The 20700-nt window shown below is 43.1% G+C and overlaps 1 protein-coding gene across 7 annotated transcripts in view; it reads right to left on the bottom strand.

Moving 5' to 3' along the window:
- Positions 1 to 20700, bottom strand: part of SMARCAL1 (SNF2 related chromatin remodeling annealing helicase 1) — a 57659-nt gene that overhangs the window by 7645 nt on the left and 29314 nt on the right. For 5 of the 7 annotated variants that reach the window (XM_077748592.1, XM_077748596.1, XM_077748593.1 and 2 more), the window contains exons 11-14: positions 18076 to 18216; positions 13648 to 13866; positions 6943 to 7013; positions 3590 to 3692 (exon numbers count right to left, since the gene is read on the bottom strand). In XM_077748592.1, coding sequence (XP_077604718.1) covers positions 3590 to 3692; positions 6943 to 7013; positions 13648 to 13866; positions 18076 to 18216 — 534 coding nt within the window. The remainder of the gene's footprint in view (positions 1 to 3589; positions 3693 to 6942; positions 7014 to 13647; positions 13867 to 18075; positions 18217 to 20700) is intronic. The other 2 variants (XM_077748598.1, XM_077748597.1) reach the window with 2 other exon arrangements.

Genomic DNA, 20700 nt, shown 5'->3' with positions numbered 1-20700 from the left:
TTTGGTTATTTCCTTAGACAACACTATTAAAAATCAAAGTACCTGGGCAAAAGGGAGACATTCAATTTAAGGATACTGATATTATTGCCCAATTGCCTTCCAGTAAGTAACGAATGAGCATGTCCAGCTCACTGCACTATCAAAGTACTTGATAAAAAGTAGTGAGTGCTGCACATTTTTAAAAACTCTACTGATGTGACAGGTTTTCATTTATTTGATTATGAGCGGAATTGAATTTTTTCATATCTCAGGTTCTTTTTAAAGGGTCCTGTGATCTCTACAAAGTTAAGAACCATAGACATACATTATTATTTTTTATAGCTGAATGAACTATTATTTAACAGCATACCTACCGTGGAACATTTAGGTCTCTATTCGCTTTATAAATAATAACATCACAAATCTGAAGTGTAAATCTTTGAAATTTTATACATAAATTTTTGACTGGTTTGATTATTTCCTTAGAATAAATTCCTAGAAGAGGAGCTTGGAAAAATCTGAGTGTGCATAAAGTAACTGCCAAATTGCTCGGTGAAAAGGTACCAAATGTACCCAAAAGCCCCCTTGGTTTAACCACAGGGTATATGTGTGACAGAACGGATCCATATTTTTAGGTAATTTAAATCAAGTTTTTCCTATGTGATTTCATTGCTTTTATGCTTAGAAGGTCATTCTCCATCAAGTGATTAGCTATACATTCATCTATAGTTTCTTCTAATGGTTTATGGTTTTAATGAGCTTTGATTTGTCTGAAATTTAAAATAGTAAACAGTGCAGTTGAGTTTCATTTAAGTGTTCCACCCAATTACTTAGCCAATTATCCAAATTTTATTTGTTGAAGAATAAATTAAGCCAAATTTTTGATGACTCTTTGATAATACAATGTTTGGTTTTGTTTTTTAACTAAAGGGCTATTTAAACTAAGGAGTTCTTAATACTAAAGAGGGCTCTCCATTCTATTCCATCCATCTGAACCCCAGTTCTTGGACCAACATAGCTGAGTTTTATAATAGATTTTAATATGTGGAGATCAAGTGTATCAACATCATTCTTTTTCAACATTGTCTTAGCTATCTCTCCTGCTTATTTTTTGAGATTCCTTTAGCATAATAATATAAAGTTCCCTTAAAATACCCAAATGGAATATATATTAGGATTGAGTTAAACCTACAAATTCATTTGGGAAGGACCAGTGTTTTTATAGTCTTGTGCTTTTTCAGTGGAGCATGGCCCAAGTCTCTCCAATTCTTCATTGGTTTCTACACTCTTCCTGGTGAGATTACATTTAGGTGCTTTATGCTTTTTTGTGCTGTGACCTTGAATATTTACTAATCAGTCATAGCTGGTACATAAAAAGGCAATTTATTTAGTACATTTATTTGGAATCTAGGGATGCTCTTAAACTCTTGTGCATTCTGATAATTTTCCAATTAATTGTTTTGGGTCTCTTGAATATAGTGACAGCTCTGATTTTTCCTTTCCAGGGATTATAGCTTTTAATTCTATTGCTTGGCTTCCTGCATCGCATCATATACAAAATTCAAACCCAGGTGGATTAATGAACCACCTCTAAAATTTTCAGGAAAGAAATAATTGCAGGAGAAATCTTTATGACCTTAAGAAGGAAGTGATTTCTAAAATCATTCATAAAAATTGAAAACCATAAAGGAAAAACTAATAAACTTGAAATGTATTTCAATTGTAACAATTAAAGTAAAAATGAAAAACTTCTGTTCAATAGAAACTTAAACAAAATGAAAAGATAAAAACATGAACATAACTGATACACGTCCAGAATTTATAAAGAATTTTTCCAAATCAGTAAGAAAAGACAAACCATCAGACAGACAAACAGGGAGAACATTCACAGAAGAGAGCCTGAAATGACCAATAACCACAAAAAAGGACACAACTTTTAGTGATAGTCAGGGAAATGCAAATTAAAGTAAGAATAAGCTGAGATTTCATTTCCTGGGATTGGCAAAAGTAAAACGTCTGATAATACTAAGTGTTAGTGAGCTTGCAGAAGGAATTCCCAAATGCTGCTGGTGGGATTACAATGTGAATAACCACCTTGGGGAGAAATCTGACAATGCCTCATAGAGTTGAAGATGAGCCCATCCAATGATTATGCAAGATCATGCCTGGACATGCCCACCACACACATGTATGTACATGTATGTACGTGTATGTACACACACATATAAAAGCATTCATACAATAGCAAAACTGTAAGTAAAATTCTACATCCATACAAGAGAATGGCTACACTGTGCTACAGTGTCCCAATGAGGTATGTGAATGAGCTATATAACATTTTATGGAAAAATCTCAAAAATAATGTTGAGCAAAAAGGTAAATTGCAGGATACTTACACTATGCTACCATTTATGTAAATTAAAGAGTACGCACAAGGGCAGACTGTATATTAAGAATACGTACTTTTGGAGTAGTGTGTGACAACATGGAGGGAAGGACAGGGGACAGTGGATGCATCCAGAAGGAGGGCGGAGAACCAATTAGAAGGCTGCTGAGGGGCTGAGGTATGTTATTACTGAAAACATATACTTTGAAATAAATATAGCGAAACATTTATTAAATCTGGGTAGGGAACGCACAGGTGCCTGTTGTATGTTCCTCTGTACCCATCTCTATGTTTCAAACATTACATAAAATGTAATAAAAGATGAAGGGAGACAATTTACGGTGGTAAATCTAACCAAAAAGAAAAGGGAGGCAAAGATATGGTGTGTTTAGCTTTCCTGACTGAATTCTACACGCAAAAGCTGGTGAAGATTGGGAGTGGGCAGCATTTCCATGTGAAATGTTACAACTTTACAAGTTTTGTTTCTTAACTTGATGTGCTGTTTTAACAAACGTTTTTGGAAATCGTTCTGAGTATTTTTCCTTCAATGTAACAACAGCCGTAAAACTCTGTACTGGGGCACCTGGGTGGCTCAGTCAGTTAAGCGTCTGACTTCGGCCCAGGTCATGATCTCACAGTTCATGGGTTCAAGCCCCACGTCGGGCTCTGTGCTGACAGCTAGTTCAGAGCCTGGAGCCTGTTTCAGATTCTGTGTCTCCTTCTCTCTCTGACCCTCCCCTGTTCATGCTGTCTCTCCTTCACTCTCAGAAATAAATCGTTAAAAAAACAACAACAACAAACCAAAAAAAAAAAGAAGTACTGAACTCTGCAAGCTGCCAAGTACAATCAATAAAGCCATTTTGATGGTCATAAGGGGGAACAGAAGAAAAGGAGGAAGATATTCATATAACTTGTTTCCACACAAGTGGAAATCTCTGCCACCTCCTCCTTTGACTATCTTGTAATTATTTACACAGAGTCATGGAAAGTCCACTGGGAGACATTCTTAAAGCAAGACTCCGGGGACATCTGGAGGGATCATGTGGGAAATTTCATGACACTGCTAGGAAATATTTGGATCCCACTGTGGTTCAAGGAAGTCTTCAGCAACGTTTCTGGAAACATCACCTCACTTCCTTGGTTCACATCTGCCCTCAACCCGCACAGAACGATTTGGCAGCCAACAAAAAGCATATCCTGTGTTGAATTTCGAAGGGGGCTCACCTTTCTCTCAAGCTCTTTAGTAAGTGCATCCAGAACCACTTTATGGTGTGCGAATACTAGAAACTTCTCTCTTCCACTTTCCAGTAGGTCCAGGACATATTCACTGCGTTTGACAATGACAGCACAATGAATTAAACATATACTTATTCAGCTGAAATTATTTCACTGCATTTTTAGCAGACACCTTTGAGGTACCTGCTCTCTCCCCAGCCCTTTCCCTCCCTTTCTCTGGGAGCTGACCTCTCTGCCTTACTGCTCACGCCAGGTCACCTGAACAGAAGAAGCAAAGTTAGGAGCTACGGGGAAGCACCTTCTGTGCTGAAAGAGTTATTCCTTACTCTTATGTCATCTCCCGCATGCTAGTAAATCAAAGTATCATTTTTATGTGTCTCTAATATGTTAGTGAGACTTTCTTACTATTTGGGATCACGGAAGATAATTAACAGTTTTCACTTTTGCTGCTACTATCATTGTAATGTATTTTCAATGCAAACTGAAAATCTCATCTTAAGATCTGAAAATGCCTAGGCAGGGGATTAAGGGATTTTTGACAGTAATCAAATTTCTGCAAGTGCAATATCGAAACATAAGTAATAATACTGAAGAGACTGTTGGGAAAAGCTCCCTAGCACATTAGACGGCAAGCCACAAAGCCAACAGTTAAGTTAGTGGCAAGGGAGTTTTTTCCTGAGGCAAAGGAAGATGGAATGGAGTGCTTTATTTGCTCACTCTTTATTCTCCCCTTGATTTACTTCTCCCTTCCACAGCTGTGTTTTTTCTTGACTTCCCACCTCCATCTTTAGCCATGGCCAAAAGGCAGGCAGCTACCCCAGGGAACTGTAGGGTGGGGGGTCACCCAGTCAGCAAACTCTTATGGCTTCTGTGGGATTAATGCCCAGCAGAGGGCTCACAACCCCGGGACAGGTCACTATTCCCACAAGGGCAACGGGAAGGTAGGCCTCCTTGGACACAAACAGGACTCACTCTGCCTGAGGCCATTGTTGCACATGGGGTGGGTCTGGGCACAGAGTGGACATTGCCCTCCACGGAGAAGGACAAATCTCAAAGGTTTCCGCTAAGCATCTAAGAATTATTTTCAAGCGACACTATGACCAACCAGGGAGTGGGTTTGAGTTTAATTTGTGAATAGTTGGTACTAATAGAATCTACTTTAATTAGTTTGAGAGACATAAAATTTGCCATGATATAAGCAAGTTTATTGCTATAGCATCAAAAAGTCACAAAGCCATAAAATCAAGTTGGACAGCTCATTAACAACTAAAGGTGCCAATTTTCCTAATTCCTCTCTCTCCTCTACATCTTAGACATGGCTTTGTATTTCTACCCTTCCCAAGTCCCTAAGTTGCCAGGCAGGAAATATCTGCTTACCACAATACCAATGGCTTTTATATCAAAAGATGCCCATTAAAGTGAAAACAGACAAACAGCAGCAAAAAAGGGAAGAAAAACAATTAGCAGAGGAAATTGGGATTTTAAGATTTATAATCTAATTTCCACTTAACTAGTTGTATGACTCTGAGGTCCCGAGATATACATGAGATTTACTTAGTTTCTGATTTTAAAAATGGGACCAGTTTCACTTATTTGACTGATCTCACAAAGAGGTTCTAAGTGTGAGAGGAGTTAACAGATGTCGAAATGGCTGGAAACAATGAAGCACTACACAAGTTAGTGTGGAATTTTGGAAAAGTATGTAAAAGGCAGGTAACAGACGGGATGTCTGTGCCCTCCTGCACCAAATCATGGTGAGTAATAACCCCCAAGGTGAGGGTACTGCGAGATGAGGCCGTTGGGAAGTGATAAGGTCATAAGGACAGAGCTCTCATGAATGAAATTAATGTCCTTATCAAAGAGACCCCAGAGAGCGTCCTCGCCCCTTCAGTCATGTGAGGACACGGTGAGAAGACAGCTGTCTGGGAGCCAGGAAGACGGCTTTCACCAGGCACTACATCTGCCAGTGCCTTGATCTTGGACTTCTTAGCCTCTAGAAATGTGAGAAATACAGCTCTGTTGTTCAAGCCACCCAACCTACGGTATTTTTGTTATAGCAGCCTAAATGGATAAAAACAAGATATTATCAAAGTTTATTCATGAGGTGGCAGAATGGCTAGATTTAAACTTTCTAAGTAAAATGGGTGATTCTGTGTCCAGCACTCAAGAGCCCCTGGATTTAGTAGGTCACGAGCTGAGAAAGTGCTCACCCCCTTGCCATCTGTCATTTAGCAGCTCGTGAGAAATGGGGTGGTGGGGGCGATTGAGATTAGTGTCTGAGAGATAAGTTTCCAGGTTGTGAAACCACATCTGGAGTTCATTAGTTTCCTAACAGGATCACAAATGAAAAGGGCAGTGCCCAGAGGCTGAAGGAGAGTGGGCCACCATTCACCAGTCTTTTTGTGTGGAAACTCAGATTTGAATAATGCAGTGAACTCACTCCCTTACCGCATTTAGGGGTGCAGAGGGAGAGGCTGGAGAGGATGGGGTTTCTGGAGGCTGAGTGAGAGGGTGGGGGAGGCTGTGTGCGTCTCAATTTATCCACAGATCTCCGTCCCCACAGCCAAGCTGGCTCCGCTCAGCCCACACCAAGTTCATTTCCATTGTAATTAAATCACTTGGACCATTATCCTGCCAGAGCCTCACATGAATGTTAAACAATAAAAAATTAGGCAAACGCACGTCATGAGAATTGCCTCAAGTTTCTACCACAGTGAATATTTGAACATGAGTGGGCTTTTCCTTTCTTTAAGAAAAGCAGACAATTTTTCAAGTCAGTGAATACATTTAAGAATTGGAATTATGACTTCAGCCTTAGTTTATAAGGCGGAAGGAAAACTCAGTGTGACAATGGCCACTTGCCCATATCTTTTGAACAAACCTTGACAGTTTGTATGTACAGCCTTTTTATGTTTGTAAATAGTAGCTGAGACTTCCTTCTTTGGAGAAATCCAGCAGCATTTTCCATGAACCCCCTAAATTTTTTCTACAGCTAAGTGACCGCCGTTTTCCTACTAAGGGAAAAAGCTCCCTTTAGTGTTTGGTTAACCCCACCCTCCTGAGAAGCAGCTCCACTTATACGTGGTTAAGTCAGGGTCTCTCAAGGATCCCAAACTCGTACTGGCAGTGCTGCAGCAACAGGCCTGCCTCTGCCCTGTGGGGATGAGCCTGTGTCGCGCTAACTAAACCTTAGATGGAAGGCAGCTATAATTCTAATGTCTGATCATTTCTTAAAGAGCAGCAAAACCATTCTGGCCGACTAAGGTAACAGGTGTATCTTCTTAAAGATGAGAGAGAGACAGAGGGTGGGAGACAGAAGTCAACATACGGGGGCCACTTACATGATACACGGGATTTTCGCTTCAGCTGTTTTGTTGAAGAAGAGAAGGAGAGCTTCTTTTTGCTGCCAGTTCTGTGGAAAGAGAAGTCTAGGTTTAAAGTCTCCCACTCTGTAAACCCTGGGATAAGCGGACATAATTATCACTGCTTTGAGCTTTAAAGATTTTTTTTTTCTTTTATTTAAAATTTTTAAATGTTTTTTATTTATTTTTGAGAGACAGAAAGACAGCGTGAGCAGGGGAGGGGCAGAGAGAGAGGGAGATACAGAATCCGAAGACAGGCTCCAGGCTCTGAGCTATCTGTCAGCATAGGGCCCGATGCGGGGCTCGAACCCACGAACTATGAGATCATGACCTGAGCCAAAGTCAGATGCTTAAGTGACTGAGCCACCCAGGTGCCCGAGCTTTACAGATTCTAACACCAGTTATTGGAACCAGGAGACCCTGACTTTAGCCAACCCATGGGAACTGTTTAGACTCTAGTTTGTCATCAGAAATGTGGCCTGACAGGTACCTAGTCATCTCCCAAGAACTGTTGTGAATATGAAAGCCCCTGGAATCGGGCTTCACCCACCATCCATGCCAAGCTCACATGAGCGGCTGAAATGCAGCCTTGCTAAGCTATTTAAGCCATTTACTACAGCCTGGTGACTTCCACACGCCAATGGCCCATGCTGTTCTTGCCTCCTCTTTCTCTTCTGCCACATCGTTTCCATACCTGTTTACTTTTTTAAAAGTTTTTTTTTTTAATTTTTTAATGTTTATTTTTATTTTTAAGAGAGAGAAACCGAGCATAAGCAGGTGAGGGGCAGACAGAGAGGGAGGTACAGAATCCAAAGTAGGCTCCAGGCTCTGAGCTGTCAGCACAGAGCCCGATGTGGGGCTGAAACTCACCAGCCATGAGAACATGACCTGAGCCGAAGTTGGATGTGTAACTGACTGAGCCACCCAGGCACCACTAACTAAGTTTACTTCTGTCTAAGACATACTCAATTGATTCCACCTGATGCCAATTAGCCTATTCTAGTATCATCTCAAAACTATTATTTACATGTTTTGGCCCGGCTCTCACATTAGGTGATTGACCTCCCAGGAGAAGAAACCATGTTTTCTTTATAGTTTGCATCTGAATAAATACTACTTGAGAATGCTAACACAGAAGGCGCACACAAAGCTTCAAAATATTATGAGATAACATTTTCTATCACTCTGGGCCCCAGGGAGGACACTCTTGTCACCATTGCTAGGGCAGCTCTCTCCTTCCACCAGGAAGGGTAGGGTTACAGATGCCTCTACTTTTTCTGTGCCTGGGCCCTGTGAGGCCAGTCACTGACACAATGACACGATGGCATCTTCAGAGAACAAAGAAATGACCCCACAGTAATAACACATATGGCCCTGAACTCGAGGATAAGTCAGGAAAGCAACCACAGGCAGGCTGTGAAGCCTGCTTGGGATTCTGTCTCCCTCTCTCTCTGCCCCTCCCCCGCTTGCTCTCTATTTCTCTCTCTAAATGAATCAAAATAAATAAACATAAAAAATAAATAAAATGCTACTCATTACATAAGTTATATATATCTCTATATAAGTATATATGTATATAACACATATTTTAAAGCAAAATATACATATGTTTTATAGAAAAACTACCAATGACACCTTAAACAATGGGTGGTGCAATGGCACAGGAGCTCCCTGGTCAAAACAGCTCCCCAGCTGTTAACAGCATCTTTCCTCCAGGCGTTGATGAGAAGGAAGTAACCGCAGGAAGCTGGGGCCACTGACAGGGAAGTAGTGGCCACCGTCCCTCCTAGCTTGTGACCAAGGTCCAAGTGAACAATTCAAACCTCCTGGGAACTCTCATTGGAGACGTGATCCCATGGCAGGGTCTTAAACTCTTTCTCAGCTACAGACCCAGCTTAGACTCTGACGCAGCTCTGGACACACACAACGTTTCACTTCCGGCCAGTGAGCTCACAGACGTCCTCAAGTCCATTCACGTCCCTTCACAGGGTCCTTGCAGCACGCCAGGCCCTCTTACGTAACAAGGTCCCTTACAGCATACGCCAAAGGGACAGAGTCAGCTTCCAGGTGCTGACCGTACCTGCAGCAGGCGTGTCACAAGCACACGGCATCCCTGTCGTTCTTGGTCCTGACATTCACTCCCATGCCCTTCGGACACCGCCACCACTCTTGTCAGGTCCCTCCCTGCCACCCACACTTGCTCAGTCACACTGGCTAACAGAGAGAGAGAGAGAGAGGAAACAACAGACAGACAAGTGGCAGGAAGTGCTCTGAGAGACCCTGCCCCTGTGAGATTTGCTGAGAGCTGAGATGAGGTGTGGAGAGCAAACACCAAGGTCCACTGGGCACCTGCGATGTGCACCAAAGCCTGAAAGTACACACGTCCCTGTATCTCAGCGACTTTCTCCTTCAAATCTACCCTCACCATATAGTCCACGTTCACGAATTCCTATGTAAGCTATTACTTAGAATAGTGGACTGAAATAACTCAAATGTCTGACTCAAAATTACCGGCAAAATTTTAATATGGGCACGGGGGAAAACACATATTGTGTTTTAAAAGGCGAAAGATTTATACGATCTGAAGAGAAATCAGAGTACAACACATATTGTGTTTTAAAGGAACATTTAACAACATAGAAAAGCGTTCACAATGTGGTTTGGTCACCCCATATTCTTACCTGGCTGATGGATGGTTACAGGGTACTCATTCTGCTTTTCAAATATGTTACTCATCTGGGGTGAGTTTGGATGGTTAAGCGTCTGGGTGGTTTGGATGGTTAAGCGTCTGACCAACTCAGGTCATGATCTCGCAGTTTGTGAGTTCAAGCCCCAAGTTGGGCTCTACGATGACAGCTTGGAACCTGGAGCCTGCTTGGGATTCTGTCTCTCCCTCTCTCTCTGCCCCTCCCCACCACCCTCTCGCTAAATAAATAAATACTTAAAAAATACATAAAAATATGTTACCCATTATACACATAAATTATATATAACTCTATTTAAGTGTATATGTGAGGAATACATATTTTAAAGCCAAAAAAAAAAGAAACTACCCAAATGATATATGCCAAAACTATATGCTATAAAAGATGGGTGACTCTTTTTTTATAGTATAAGAAACAATAAATCTTTCTTACAAGTACTTTTATTTTTCAGATTTTAGGCAATAGATAGCTACTGTATTTTTAATGTAAGAGAAATAGTTGTATCTTAAAAAAAAAAAAAGCTCCAAACCTCCCCCAAACTAAGTAGACATAATACTGATCCATTAATGATGTCACTTCATTTGCCAGCTGTGGGCCAGGAAAGTTTAAATAACCTGCATTCTCTGTTCTTGTGTCCTTGACTTGTACTAAATTAGATCCATTGGGGTTTTGAGTCTATGTTTTTGTGTTGGAATCTGAATGTATCGGCAAATGGCAGAGGCTGAATAAACACCGGCACCAGGGAGGCTGCACGGACTTGTTCCATTTTTCTGCCTAGTCTTGCTGACGAAAAATTACTACAGACAAAAGCCGATTCGAATTAGAGTCAGCTTTTCTTAGCCCGTGAAGAGATATCTATTATTTCAGCTGAAAATAAGAAAAAGCTTTTGTTGTATGTTACGTTTCATAAATGGGTTGCTTCGCCTTGGCTTCTGTGATTTAAAGCTTTTTAAAAAACGTCTTCCTCCAGATGGGAAGATGTGAGGGAAGAGAGAATCACTTCTTGACAGGCTGGCAGCGCTTTGCTGGAACCACCAGAATGCACAGCCCGGCAGGGAAACTTGGGGCTGCAAGGTAACTATAGAAATGGGAGGGCACCTTTCTGCAGATTCACAGAGCTTCCTTACTTGGCTAAAACCATAAAACCACAATCCCCGAACATTTTATCTTTTTCAACTCAGGATTTCACAGCCAGCCAGGGTTTGGAAGGGAAGTCAGTGGCCATCTGGTCTCACTCCCAGCTGACACTGGCTCCCCTTCCTGAATTAAGTGAGCGTGGTGCCTCTGACTGGATCTACAGTGGACACAGTGGCTTTGGAGTAAAAAGGTTCTGGCGGTCCAAAGGGCGAAACTCATGAATTCATGTTCTATTTCGATTTTCCATCATAAAAATGAATTGACATTAAAGAACACAAAAGGAAACCAATTTTTCAAGGATTTGTCTTGTCATTGGGAAGAACCTAGTGACCAGCTTCGGCATAATGCTGAAGGTAATCTGTACCAACTCAAGTTCTCTCTTTTAGGGACAAACTCTTAATTTTTCTGAGATGCCAAGGACACATAGCAACTCTAAGCACTGAACTAAGGAGAGCTCTGGGCTCTTTCTCTGCTGGATTCTTTTTTTTTTTTTTTAATGTTTTATTTATTTCTAGGAGAGAGAGAAAGAGACAGAGTGAGCAGGGGAGGGTCAGAGAGAGAGGGAGTCACAGACTGAAACAGGCTCCAGGCTCTGAGCTGGCAGTCAGCAGAGCCCGACGTAGGGCCCGAACCCACGAACCGCGAGATCACAACCTAAGTGAAAGTCGGACGCTTAACCGACTAAGCCACCCAGGCGCCCCTCTTTCTCTGCTGGATTCTTGAATTACGCTGCAATTTAGGCTTTTCATAATCTGTAAAACAGTGCTAAGACTCTGGGAAGAAGGGCGAGGAGACGACAATCACACAACAGGAGGGACTCAGAGCAACTAACACTGTCCTCAGGTACTTTTCTAGCACCAGGACTAGGAGGCCAGTACTGACTCCCCTTTTTAGGTAGGAAAACATCAAACTATGCCAAAGAATCAGGGGATTTACATAGCCACCGGAAGTTATAAAACTACCCAATATTCCTGAATTCCACGGTTTAGCCTCATCAATTTCACATTATCCCAGTAACCTCAGAGCTCAAACTTTCAGATTACATCTGAAATCATCTTTGGAAAGAGCCCCGTTGCCTAATGTGAAGATCTATATAAGTCGGTAAAAAATTTTTTAAAATGCTGTCAAGTCTTGCTGCACTAAGAGTTAAAAATTCCCATACTTCGATTTATTTTTTTCTTTTTAGCGATACTGCACAATTTACAGCTGCTGCTTGGCCACTCAACATGGTGTCCCTGCTCAATTCAAATGCCCACTGACTGCTTCTGCTGTTGTCTGCACTGACTGTTCTCTACCTGATTTGGGAGGGGGCCAGATACAGGTGAGGGGGTTTTCTGGGAAATTCCATGAAATATCAATAGGCTTACTTCCACCATACACACAAGGAAGTAAAATACAGAATGTTCATACACATTCAGATCTTTGCATCTAAAACTATCATGCATCTGAATTTTTCCCATTAATATTATATTTATTGTACCTGTGCATTGGTTTTCTTGCCAGTAGAGTTCACTCGTGTGCAACCATTAATAAACATTAAAGACTTAAGAAAATTATAAAAGCTTAAAACTGAGAAAAAGAATTTCCATTCAGTGAATTTTTAGCTCTAGACATCAGAAAAAGACCACCAACGCTGATTTTAGCAACAGAACACCTGCTTCTGCTCATGGTTCCACTGAAATACAGTTTGAGAATGGCTGGGCTATGTGTCCATGTCCGTGCTGGGGAACTTTGCTGTAAAACCCCACAGCAAAGAAATTATGCCTCCTTACTTCCTCCAGACCACCCAGATTATTAGATGTAACACAGCATAAGTTAAACAGCTTGATAGCTTACCACTGCCTCCTTCACCCTATACTCTGTTTCTTAAAAGTTACATGCTGGTCTTGCTCATAATGTGGTAAAATAACATAAAAAAACAAAACAAAACTGCACGCATTCTGCTTCTCATCTCATCTGGATCTCATCTGGATCTAAGTTTCTTTATAAAGGGTAATAACAGGCCCAGATAATGCTTTATGATAATGTCAAAAAATGTCAATAACTTATTTTCTTGGTAATGAAAACTGCAAGGTTTTATCTCAAAAGGACAGAAATGGAGCTGGTGTAAATTACTTTATAGCACTTAGCACAGTATGACACTAAAGACAGATATGAAAGTGTTTTGAAAAGATGAAACCACCAAGGTGGAAAGACCTCAAAACACAGGGGTAACAGGCTTGGTTCTAGCCTCAGCTCTGCCATGCAGCAGCCATAAGACTTTGGTCAGATCACCACCTCTGTGAGCCTTAGTTTCCCTTCCTGTAAAATGGGGATGCCAACTTCTTGCCAACCATAAATGACTGTAATAAGGATAAAAGGTTAAGAGGGCTTGAAAACTCCACTTTGTTATAAAAATGTCAATTTGTTATTTTGACTAAAATAACATGGGATGGTCAGAGTGTTAACATAGAAATCAAATACGCTTAGGACTAATTCCTAACTGTTACTAGACTGAGTAACAGTTACTAGACTACGGCATTCTCGAAATACACTAAACATAAATTCCAACTTTCTTTGACGGATTCAGAATATATATCACCATTCTGCAGTTACCATGGGGTTTATTTTTATGACCATCTGTCAACACATGCATGAAACTGCAAATTAGTAAGAAGTTTTAGAAGTAGATGAGGTAGGCTGAGAAATGACATGGGCTCACCATCCTTGTCCAGAGGGGTGGGAAGAGGTCACGGAAAGGCAAGCTCAGAGGACTCAGGGTCACCCCCGCAGAGCCTCTCCCAGGAAGGAACGGTTGTGGACACATCACCCTATAAATCCCTGTCTCCAGCTCCAGACTCACAGTTTTCTCCTTGGTGGTCATTTCCTTGGCGGCGGCATCCAGGGCAGCTCTGGCCTTGGTGCTGATCCGGCCTGGGGCAATGACTACCATCTTGCGCTGCTTGGCTGGGAGCTGGGCAAGGACATCACTCTTGAGGCGTCGCAGCATGACCGCCTCCTCCAGCAGGAGCTTCAGCTCTCTGAGGTTGGAGGAACCTGAATAATCCCATCCCCATGGCTGCTGTGGAAGGAGACACACGTCCAGTTAGGTTCTCCCAGGGCCAAGTTAACCAGGCTGTGACCTCAACCTTCTCACAACCTTCTCTTCCTGTGGCTTTGTTCAGAGAACTTCATGTGGCTCTAAACGATGATTAAAACCTCATATAGGGGAGCCTGGGTGGCTTAGTCGGTTACGCGTCCGACTTTCGCTTGGTTCATGATCTCGCGGTTCGTGGGTTCGAGCCCCGCGTCGGGCTCTGTGCTGACTGCCAGCTCAGAGCCTGGAGCCTGTTTCAGTCTGTGACTCCCTCTCTCTCTGACCCTCCCCTGCTCACGCTGTCTCTCTCTCTCTCCTAGAAATAAATAAAAACATTTAAAAAAAAAAAAACCTCATATAATACAAATGGGAACTATGAAGGGAAAAAGAAAAAGTAAGGAATGAAGTGAACACATATCATGGCGTTCTACATGCTAAACTTTCTAGCAACAAATGCAAGATGCCAAGAGGTCTGGAATCCATTACATTCAAAGGCAAATAAGACACCCCGCTACTCAGACTATTTCCATATTCAATATAAAGAAATCATCTTCCCTAGGGCTTCTCCTAGAGTTCACTGCACAATGTAACAAATCATATTATCAGTAATATCTTTATTTGATGGGATGCATTGGGATTTAAGATGCTGTTGCTCCTTAGTAAGGGCTACACAACGCAACCAAGTGCAGTGACATGAAGGTAGGGTGTTGCTGCTGCTGGTACGGGCTGAAGGGAGGAACCAAGAGCACAGGATTTTGCCAGTGTGGCTGAGACCAGAGGTGGGTTTCAGGGTCCTCAGGCAGCCCTTCACAAAAATGGTTTTTTCATTTCATAGCTCATGAAAGGCAATGAGCAAGAATATCTATTCCCCATCACATAGCTAGGTAAGATGCTAAAATGAAAACCTTATCCTTCACTAATAATCTTATTTGAAATAAGAACTGAGATCTACAGTCCCATAGAAAATCAGGGAACCAGGGTGTCTGCTGCCTTATGTTTCCAGCTGCTTGTCTCCTTTCCTGTCTCAGCCTCCCCTGGTCCATGAACCACCCTGAGTAGACGCTAGGCTTGTTCATTTTCAAGGCCCAGTGGACCTGGGCTCTCATCGTGGAGATATGGCGGGTGTCCTATAAACCTATGCTACATAGAGAATAGGAAGAGATGGTCTAAGGCAGAGTAAAATGATCAAAAACTGCTTCTTCTTTAAAAAAAAAATACCCTGAAATCAAGTGGAAGTGTCAGCAACTGCCTTTTTGCTATGGGGTCAAAAATGAGCTCAGCATGGGGCATCTCTCAATGCAAGAAGCTGGCCAGAAACAACAGCCACAACAGCCACAACCACAACAAAGCAGCTCTGGCCCACCAGCTGCATTCAATAAACATGATGCTGACACAAGTGGATAATGCCATAATTAATCTGGATACCATGCTCCTAAGTGCTACTATTGTTGGCTTTTAATCTTGTAGGTTAAAATGCAATAATACTAAAGCTTTAAAATTTGGAATATTCACAACCCAATAAGCTTTCATGGAAAAGTTATTATGTAACAAGCACTGGGCTAGGTGGAAGGAAGGAAAGGCACTATGTTTGTGTTCTTGATTGTTGGTTGGCGGGGGTGGGTGGAGGGGTACAATGAAGAGAGAAAGGATGAACGAGGATGGTGTGAAGACTGGGGAGATGGTGGACAGAGACTGGAGACCCAGGAAGGGGCAGTTTGGGGATTATGGCAATGAATTCTGTCTTCAGCCCCTATCATCATTGGCTAAACATTCCACCATGGGCTCAGATAGCTGAGGAAGAGAAGGTCCTTTTCAGAAAGTGGGTCATTTACAAATAGGACGGAAGTACAAATCACTCGTGAAGAGTTTTGTGGCACCCCGACAACTATGCAGAATCTAATCTGGATTGATCCATGGGGAAAGTGCATTACAGATTTCGTTAAAGTGGTGTATGGCTTAAAATACATTTAATAACAGAAATTTCCTGCCTCAATAAGCAGCTAAAAATGGTTTGCAATTAACTTCGCAAAGCACTACAATTTACATTATAAGCACTTTGTTTGAATGTAAGTGGGTATTTTTAAAGTACTTGAAAGTTTTTTGAAAGAAGCAGTTAAAAAATAAGGCAGACAATCTTATTTACATCACAAACTTGCACAGCAAGGCTTTTTCGGCATGCATGTGGAAGGAGTGAGCTGCAGCCACTTCTCCAATGTGTCAGCATCTTCGATGCAAATAGTGGCTCAGTATAGTTGTCATTTGATCACAAAACCGGAGGTCCTAGAGTCCAGTTGGAGTCTTTGCAGCCGGGGCCCCGCCCACAAGAAAGAAGTCAGGGGAAGCCAGGGGTGGGGCAGACCAGCTGGGGAAAAGGAGAAATGATCTACAGTTGAGAGACGGGGCTGGAGTTTGCCATTTTCATTCAAGGCCGTGTGGACCCTCATGGGAAAAGACGTGAGGAGTTGAGGAGTCTGACTTGCCAGATGAAGGATTGCTGCTGAAGGATAAATTCATTGCCCTGGCCCCAGTTTCAAAGACAGAGTAGAAAGAAAAATTAATAAAACTTCCGTCTGGTTTCCGGTTGTGGAAGTCCCAGAGCCTGGACCAGAGGAAGCTACTAGGGGCGCAGGAAGAAGATGCCACCCAGCCCCACTCCCATCCCAGCCGCCAGAGAGGTCGGGGCTGCTTCCGTCCCCCGCGGCCAACCAAGGTCCTGGCACACCAGCCAACAGAGGAGCTGTGTCCCACAGGTGAGTCTGGGAGGGTGAAGATGGCACCAGAGCCAAGAAGGAGGAGTCCAAACCCACAAGAGAAAAAAAAGCCCAAACCCAGAAGAAAGCAGCTCAGCTGCATAAGGAAAAAAAAAATGAACACCTAAGCAAACAAGGAGCTGATTTTCTGGGTCATCCTTCCTTGAGTTATTTTTGGGGAAGAACATTGGAAACGTGCACAGGCTCTGGCCAAGCCGGTTATGGCTGCCTGACACGGACAGGCCCCCAGCTCAGGAAACATGCTGTGCCCCCCAGGACACACTGCTGACATGGAAGGAGGCACAGTTGTAGACAAGGGGGGAGACAAGGCTCTGGTCAGGAGCCTCCTCTGCCAAGGAGGACGGTACCCCACGCTCGGCTGGCTTGGTCAGACTGAAGAACACTGACGGACTCAACGGCCCATCAGGAGGAATGTAGGATTGGTAAATAATGTAAACATTTAAAAAATACTGGTTTTCTCATTTACAAAACGAATCCATTTCTTGTACGTTATTTTGTGTATATTATCTTCCAATCATATATGAAAGAGGTGCAGGGGAGAGGGAAGGGGAAGGACAGGCACAGAGACAGGGATAATGAGAAAGAAGGAAAGAGAACAAATCAATGAATGGATTATGGGGAAAATTTTGCCTCCTCCTTTTTTCCCCACTTTTGTATTTCCCCATGTCATGAAATAAACATTTTTTTTCAGTTAAAAAAAATCAAGGCTTTAGAAATCAAGATTTTGGGGCACCTGGGTGGCTCAGTCAGTTGAGTGTTGGACTCTTGGTTTTGGCTTAGGGTGTGTGCACATGTGCTCTCTCTCTCTCTTTCTCTCAGAATAAATAAACTTAAATAAAAATCAAGATTTTGATTGCAATGGCATTTGTGTTTACAAGGCTCCCTCTGTCACATTTGGAGATGGAAGCTGTGCAATGTAGGTCCAGAGGAACCCGCTCTATTGGCACTGTGTTCACAGGGATAATCTGTAGCTCACAGGCTGCTGGCCCACTGAGCAGGCCCAATTCACAATTCAAAATGTCATGAGTCAACATTTTGACCGATGAGAGCCCACCGAGGCAGCTCCAGATCACACCCCGCCCCCCACCTGTTTCGACGCCTCTGTTGCCTTTTTTGCCCCAGCCTCACCTCTAGCTCGCCTAGGTGCCCTTCTCAGAGTTTTATGCACCTCTGCATCAGCCACTGGTCCCTTTATTGGGAAACACCACCCTGGAATCACAAGCATTAAAACTAGGAGGGACTGTTCTTATCCTTGAGGACACTCGAAGGTCAGAGTTAGGGGCAAAGCAGGACTAAAATCTGGGTCCGGCTCCCTGGCCAGTGTGCTTCTGATCATAACCACGGCCAAAGAGAAGGAACAGAAAGGTAAGTATCAAAATCAGGGTAAGGGGCGGGTTGGGGAGAGAAAGGAGAGAATAAATACCCGCTTGGCATCACAGTAGCGAAGTCCAAATGCATGAAACTGAGGGAAGAAAGTTGGCCTGACCCCGATGATCTGGGTGTAGAGCTCTGCAGGCCGGGACATGGCTGGCGTGCCAGACAGTAGGATCACCCTCTTGGCAACCTAGAAAACAAACAGCCAGAGGGGCTGAGAGTACACAGAGGAACACATAGGGAATATTCCAAATGCCCCACTGGGATAGAAGCTGGGTGTCCCAGAAACAGCAAAATCTGCTGGAATGTAGCAGAAGCAGCTCTTACTTCCTGGGCACTCTGACTGCTAGCAGTTCTCCAGTTTACTCCTCAGAACCCAGGGAGATCTAGATTCTGAAGACACTGCAGGCTGGCCCACACCCGGGAACTCAAAGCAAAGGTGCCATGGCCAGAGGTGAGGAACACACAAGTTCCGCAAGCCTCACCGTGTGACCCGCGTTAAGCAGCTGGACGCCACCTTCTGGGCTGCCTCTGGCACAGCCATGCCCCCTGTATCAGGACCTAGCACATCATCCTGAATTCCATGTTTTCTGTCTCCCTCATTAGATTGCGTGTTGGGGGCACCTGGGTGGCTCAGTCAGTTAAGTAGATCGCGTCTTGGATCAGGGCTGTGTACACCTTTATCCTCTGTTGCACAGTACCCAGCACAAAGCCATCGATCTATAAATAGTCTCTGCATGCTGAAAACTATTCAGCTAACCAGTGTCTGAGGGAAGACAGAGGAGACTCAAAGAATCCAGTATTGGAAGTGGAAATTGGGGAGAGAGCAAGAAATCTGACCTTCTTCCAGAGGAGCTCTCTGATCTCTGACATCTAAGTTGAACCTCTGATCAGATGACAGAGGACAGGAGGAAGAGCCAGGGGTGGCCTGTGAGTAAGCCTCTAACTGATTTTCTTTGGAGGAAAAAAAGGCTGTCGCTAATTCAGCGACACAATGTCTTGGGCCCAGAGAGCTCCGATTTAGCTTATTTTGCAGTTAAAAAGGACTTGAAAAAGTGGGACCCGGGTCCATTGACCCTAACCTCGGCCCAGGTCTGCAGCAGCCTGCTCAGCAGTGGGTAGAACAGAAATAAATGGTCTATTCCAATGATGAACTCCCAAGTTCCCCACTATCCTGGCCCCAAGCTGACCCAAAGGAGTTCAGACCAAAATGTCCCACCTCATATGAAGATGGGAAAGAGGAGAGAATAGAAAAGGACACACTCCCCACTGTATTAGGGCAGGGAGCGGCCAAAAATTACTGGAGGTAACATGCATTTCCGCTCTGGGAAGGAAGCCTACCATGGAGCTTAGCTGTCTAGAAACACCTTGTTAACCACTGTAACCTTGAGTTAACGACAGGAGTGGAAGGCAATCGCATGCAGTAAATCACCTAAGAGAGGAAATTAGGTTTTCAAACAGATATGCTGCCTCATAAAAATAAATAAATAAAGGTGCATCAGAGGGAGGAAAAATGTTTCTTTATAAATATACAATATATACAACTCTCAAAATGCACTTTTGCCCTCTCAGCAACTGCCAATACCTAATTCCATTATGACAGGAGAGCTATGAATTTCTTCAGCTATAATTTTCCACGGTTCAATTACCCAGCCTTCTAATTTCCTGCACGGTTTAATGCAGACTCATTAAAATAACAATGAGCTTCTTGAATGACGTCTGTAGCACTGCTTGCGTTGGCTCAAGACCATTTCAATGAAATGGGAGAAAATGAGAAGGCTTATCAATAAGAAAAAATCAGCCTATCATCCCAAACCTATTCCCCACGTTGCTGCTGTTGCCTGGGGGTGGAGCCTGAGCAGAGACAGCTCACAAATCAGGTGATGGAAAATAATTGCAGGACAGTGTTAACTCGGAGCCAGTTCTCTCATACGCTGCCCCAACTAGGGCTGATTAAACCGTTGAAAATGGACGTTTGTGGGTGTTTAAAAAGCAGAGGCAGCATTATGGAAAAGGAAAAACACCAGCTTTGAAAAGAAGCCAGAACAGAGTCTTATCTGCTCTGGAATGACGTAGCCTGCTACCTGCTCAGTCCCACTGCGGTGGTACCATCGTCGCTGCCACCCATGCGGCCTGTAATCCAGCCCAGCTGTACATGATTTACAGGTCACCCTCCACCTCTGAGAACTTCCAATTTAAGAAGATACAAATGTATAAAATTACATACATCAACACATAAGCTGAACACTTTACAGTTAACCCCTCTGGCTAAGCACAGAAAGCAGCACCCAAGAAATCCACAACGGAGCCTAAGAAGATACTGTGGTGTCTGGGAGAGATCATGTGATTCATGGGAGCAGATGCTGGAGGGGGCGGGGAAGATGACCTTCAAGGGTAGGTTTAGTTTCCTCACGGGTCAAGGTCATTAAGGCCAGCCCTCTGGAACAGGTTGCTGGCAGGACAAGTTGATATATGTAATTTGCCAAGGGGAACCCAATCCAACTCAAAGTACATAACCTACACACAGGTTTCTTTTTTCACATAGATTTTTAAATAAAGGCCAAGAGAATGTTCTGTTGCAAAGAAAAGAACCAAAATTATAAGTTCGTACAAAGTGAGAATTCTTCCTCACTTTCCACCGTTACCTTTTTTTCCCCCAACTGACCCAATAACT

The sequence above is a fragment of the Crocuta crocuta genome, unplaced genomic scaffold (genome assembly GCF_008692635.1).
Source record: "Crocuta crocuta isolate KB4526 unplaced genomic scaffold, BGI_CrCroc_1.0 scaffold229, whole genome shotgun sequence".
In the NCBI taxonomy this organism is placed as follows: domain Eukaryota; kingdom Metazoa; phylum Chordata; class Mammalia; order Carnivora; family Hyaenidae; genus Crocuta; species Crocuta crocuta.
The sequence above is the reverse complement of the archived record's forward strand: the minus strand, read 5'-3'. Positions and strand labels throughout refer to the sequence as shown.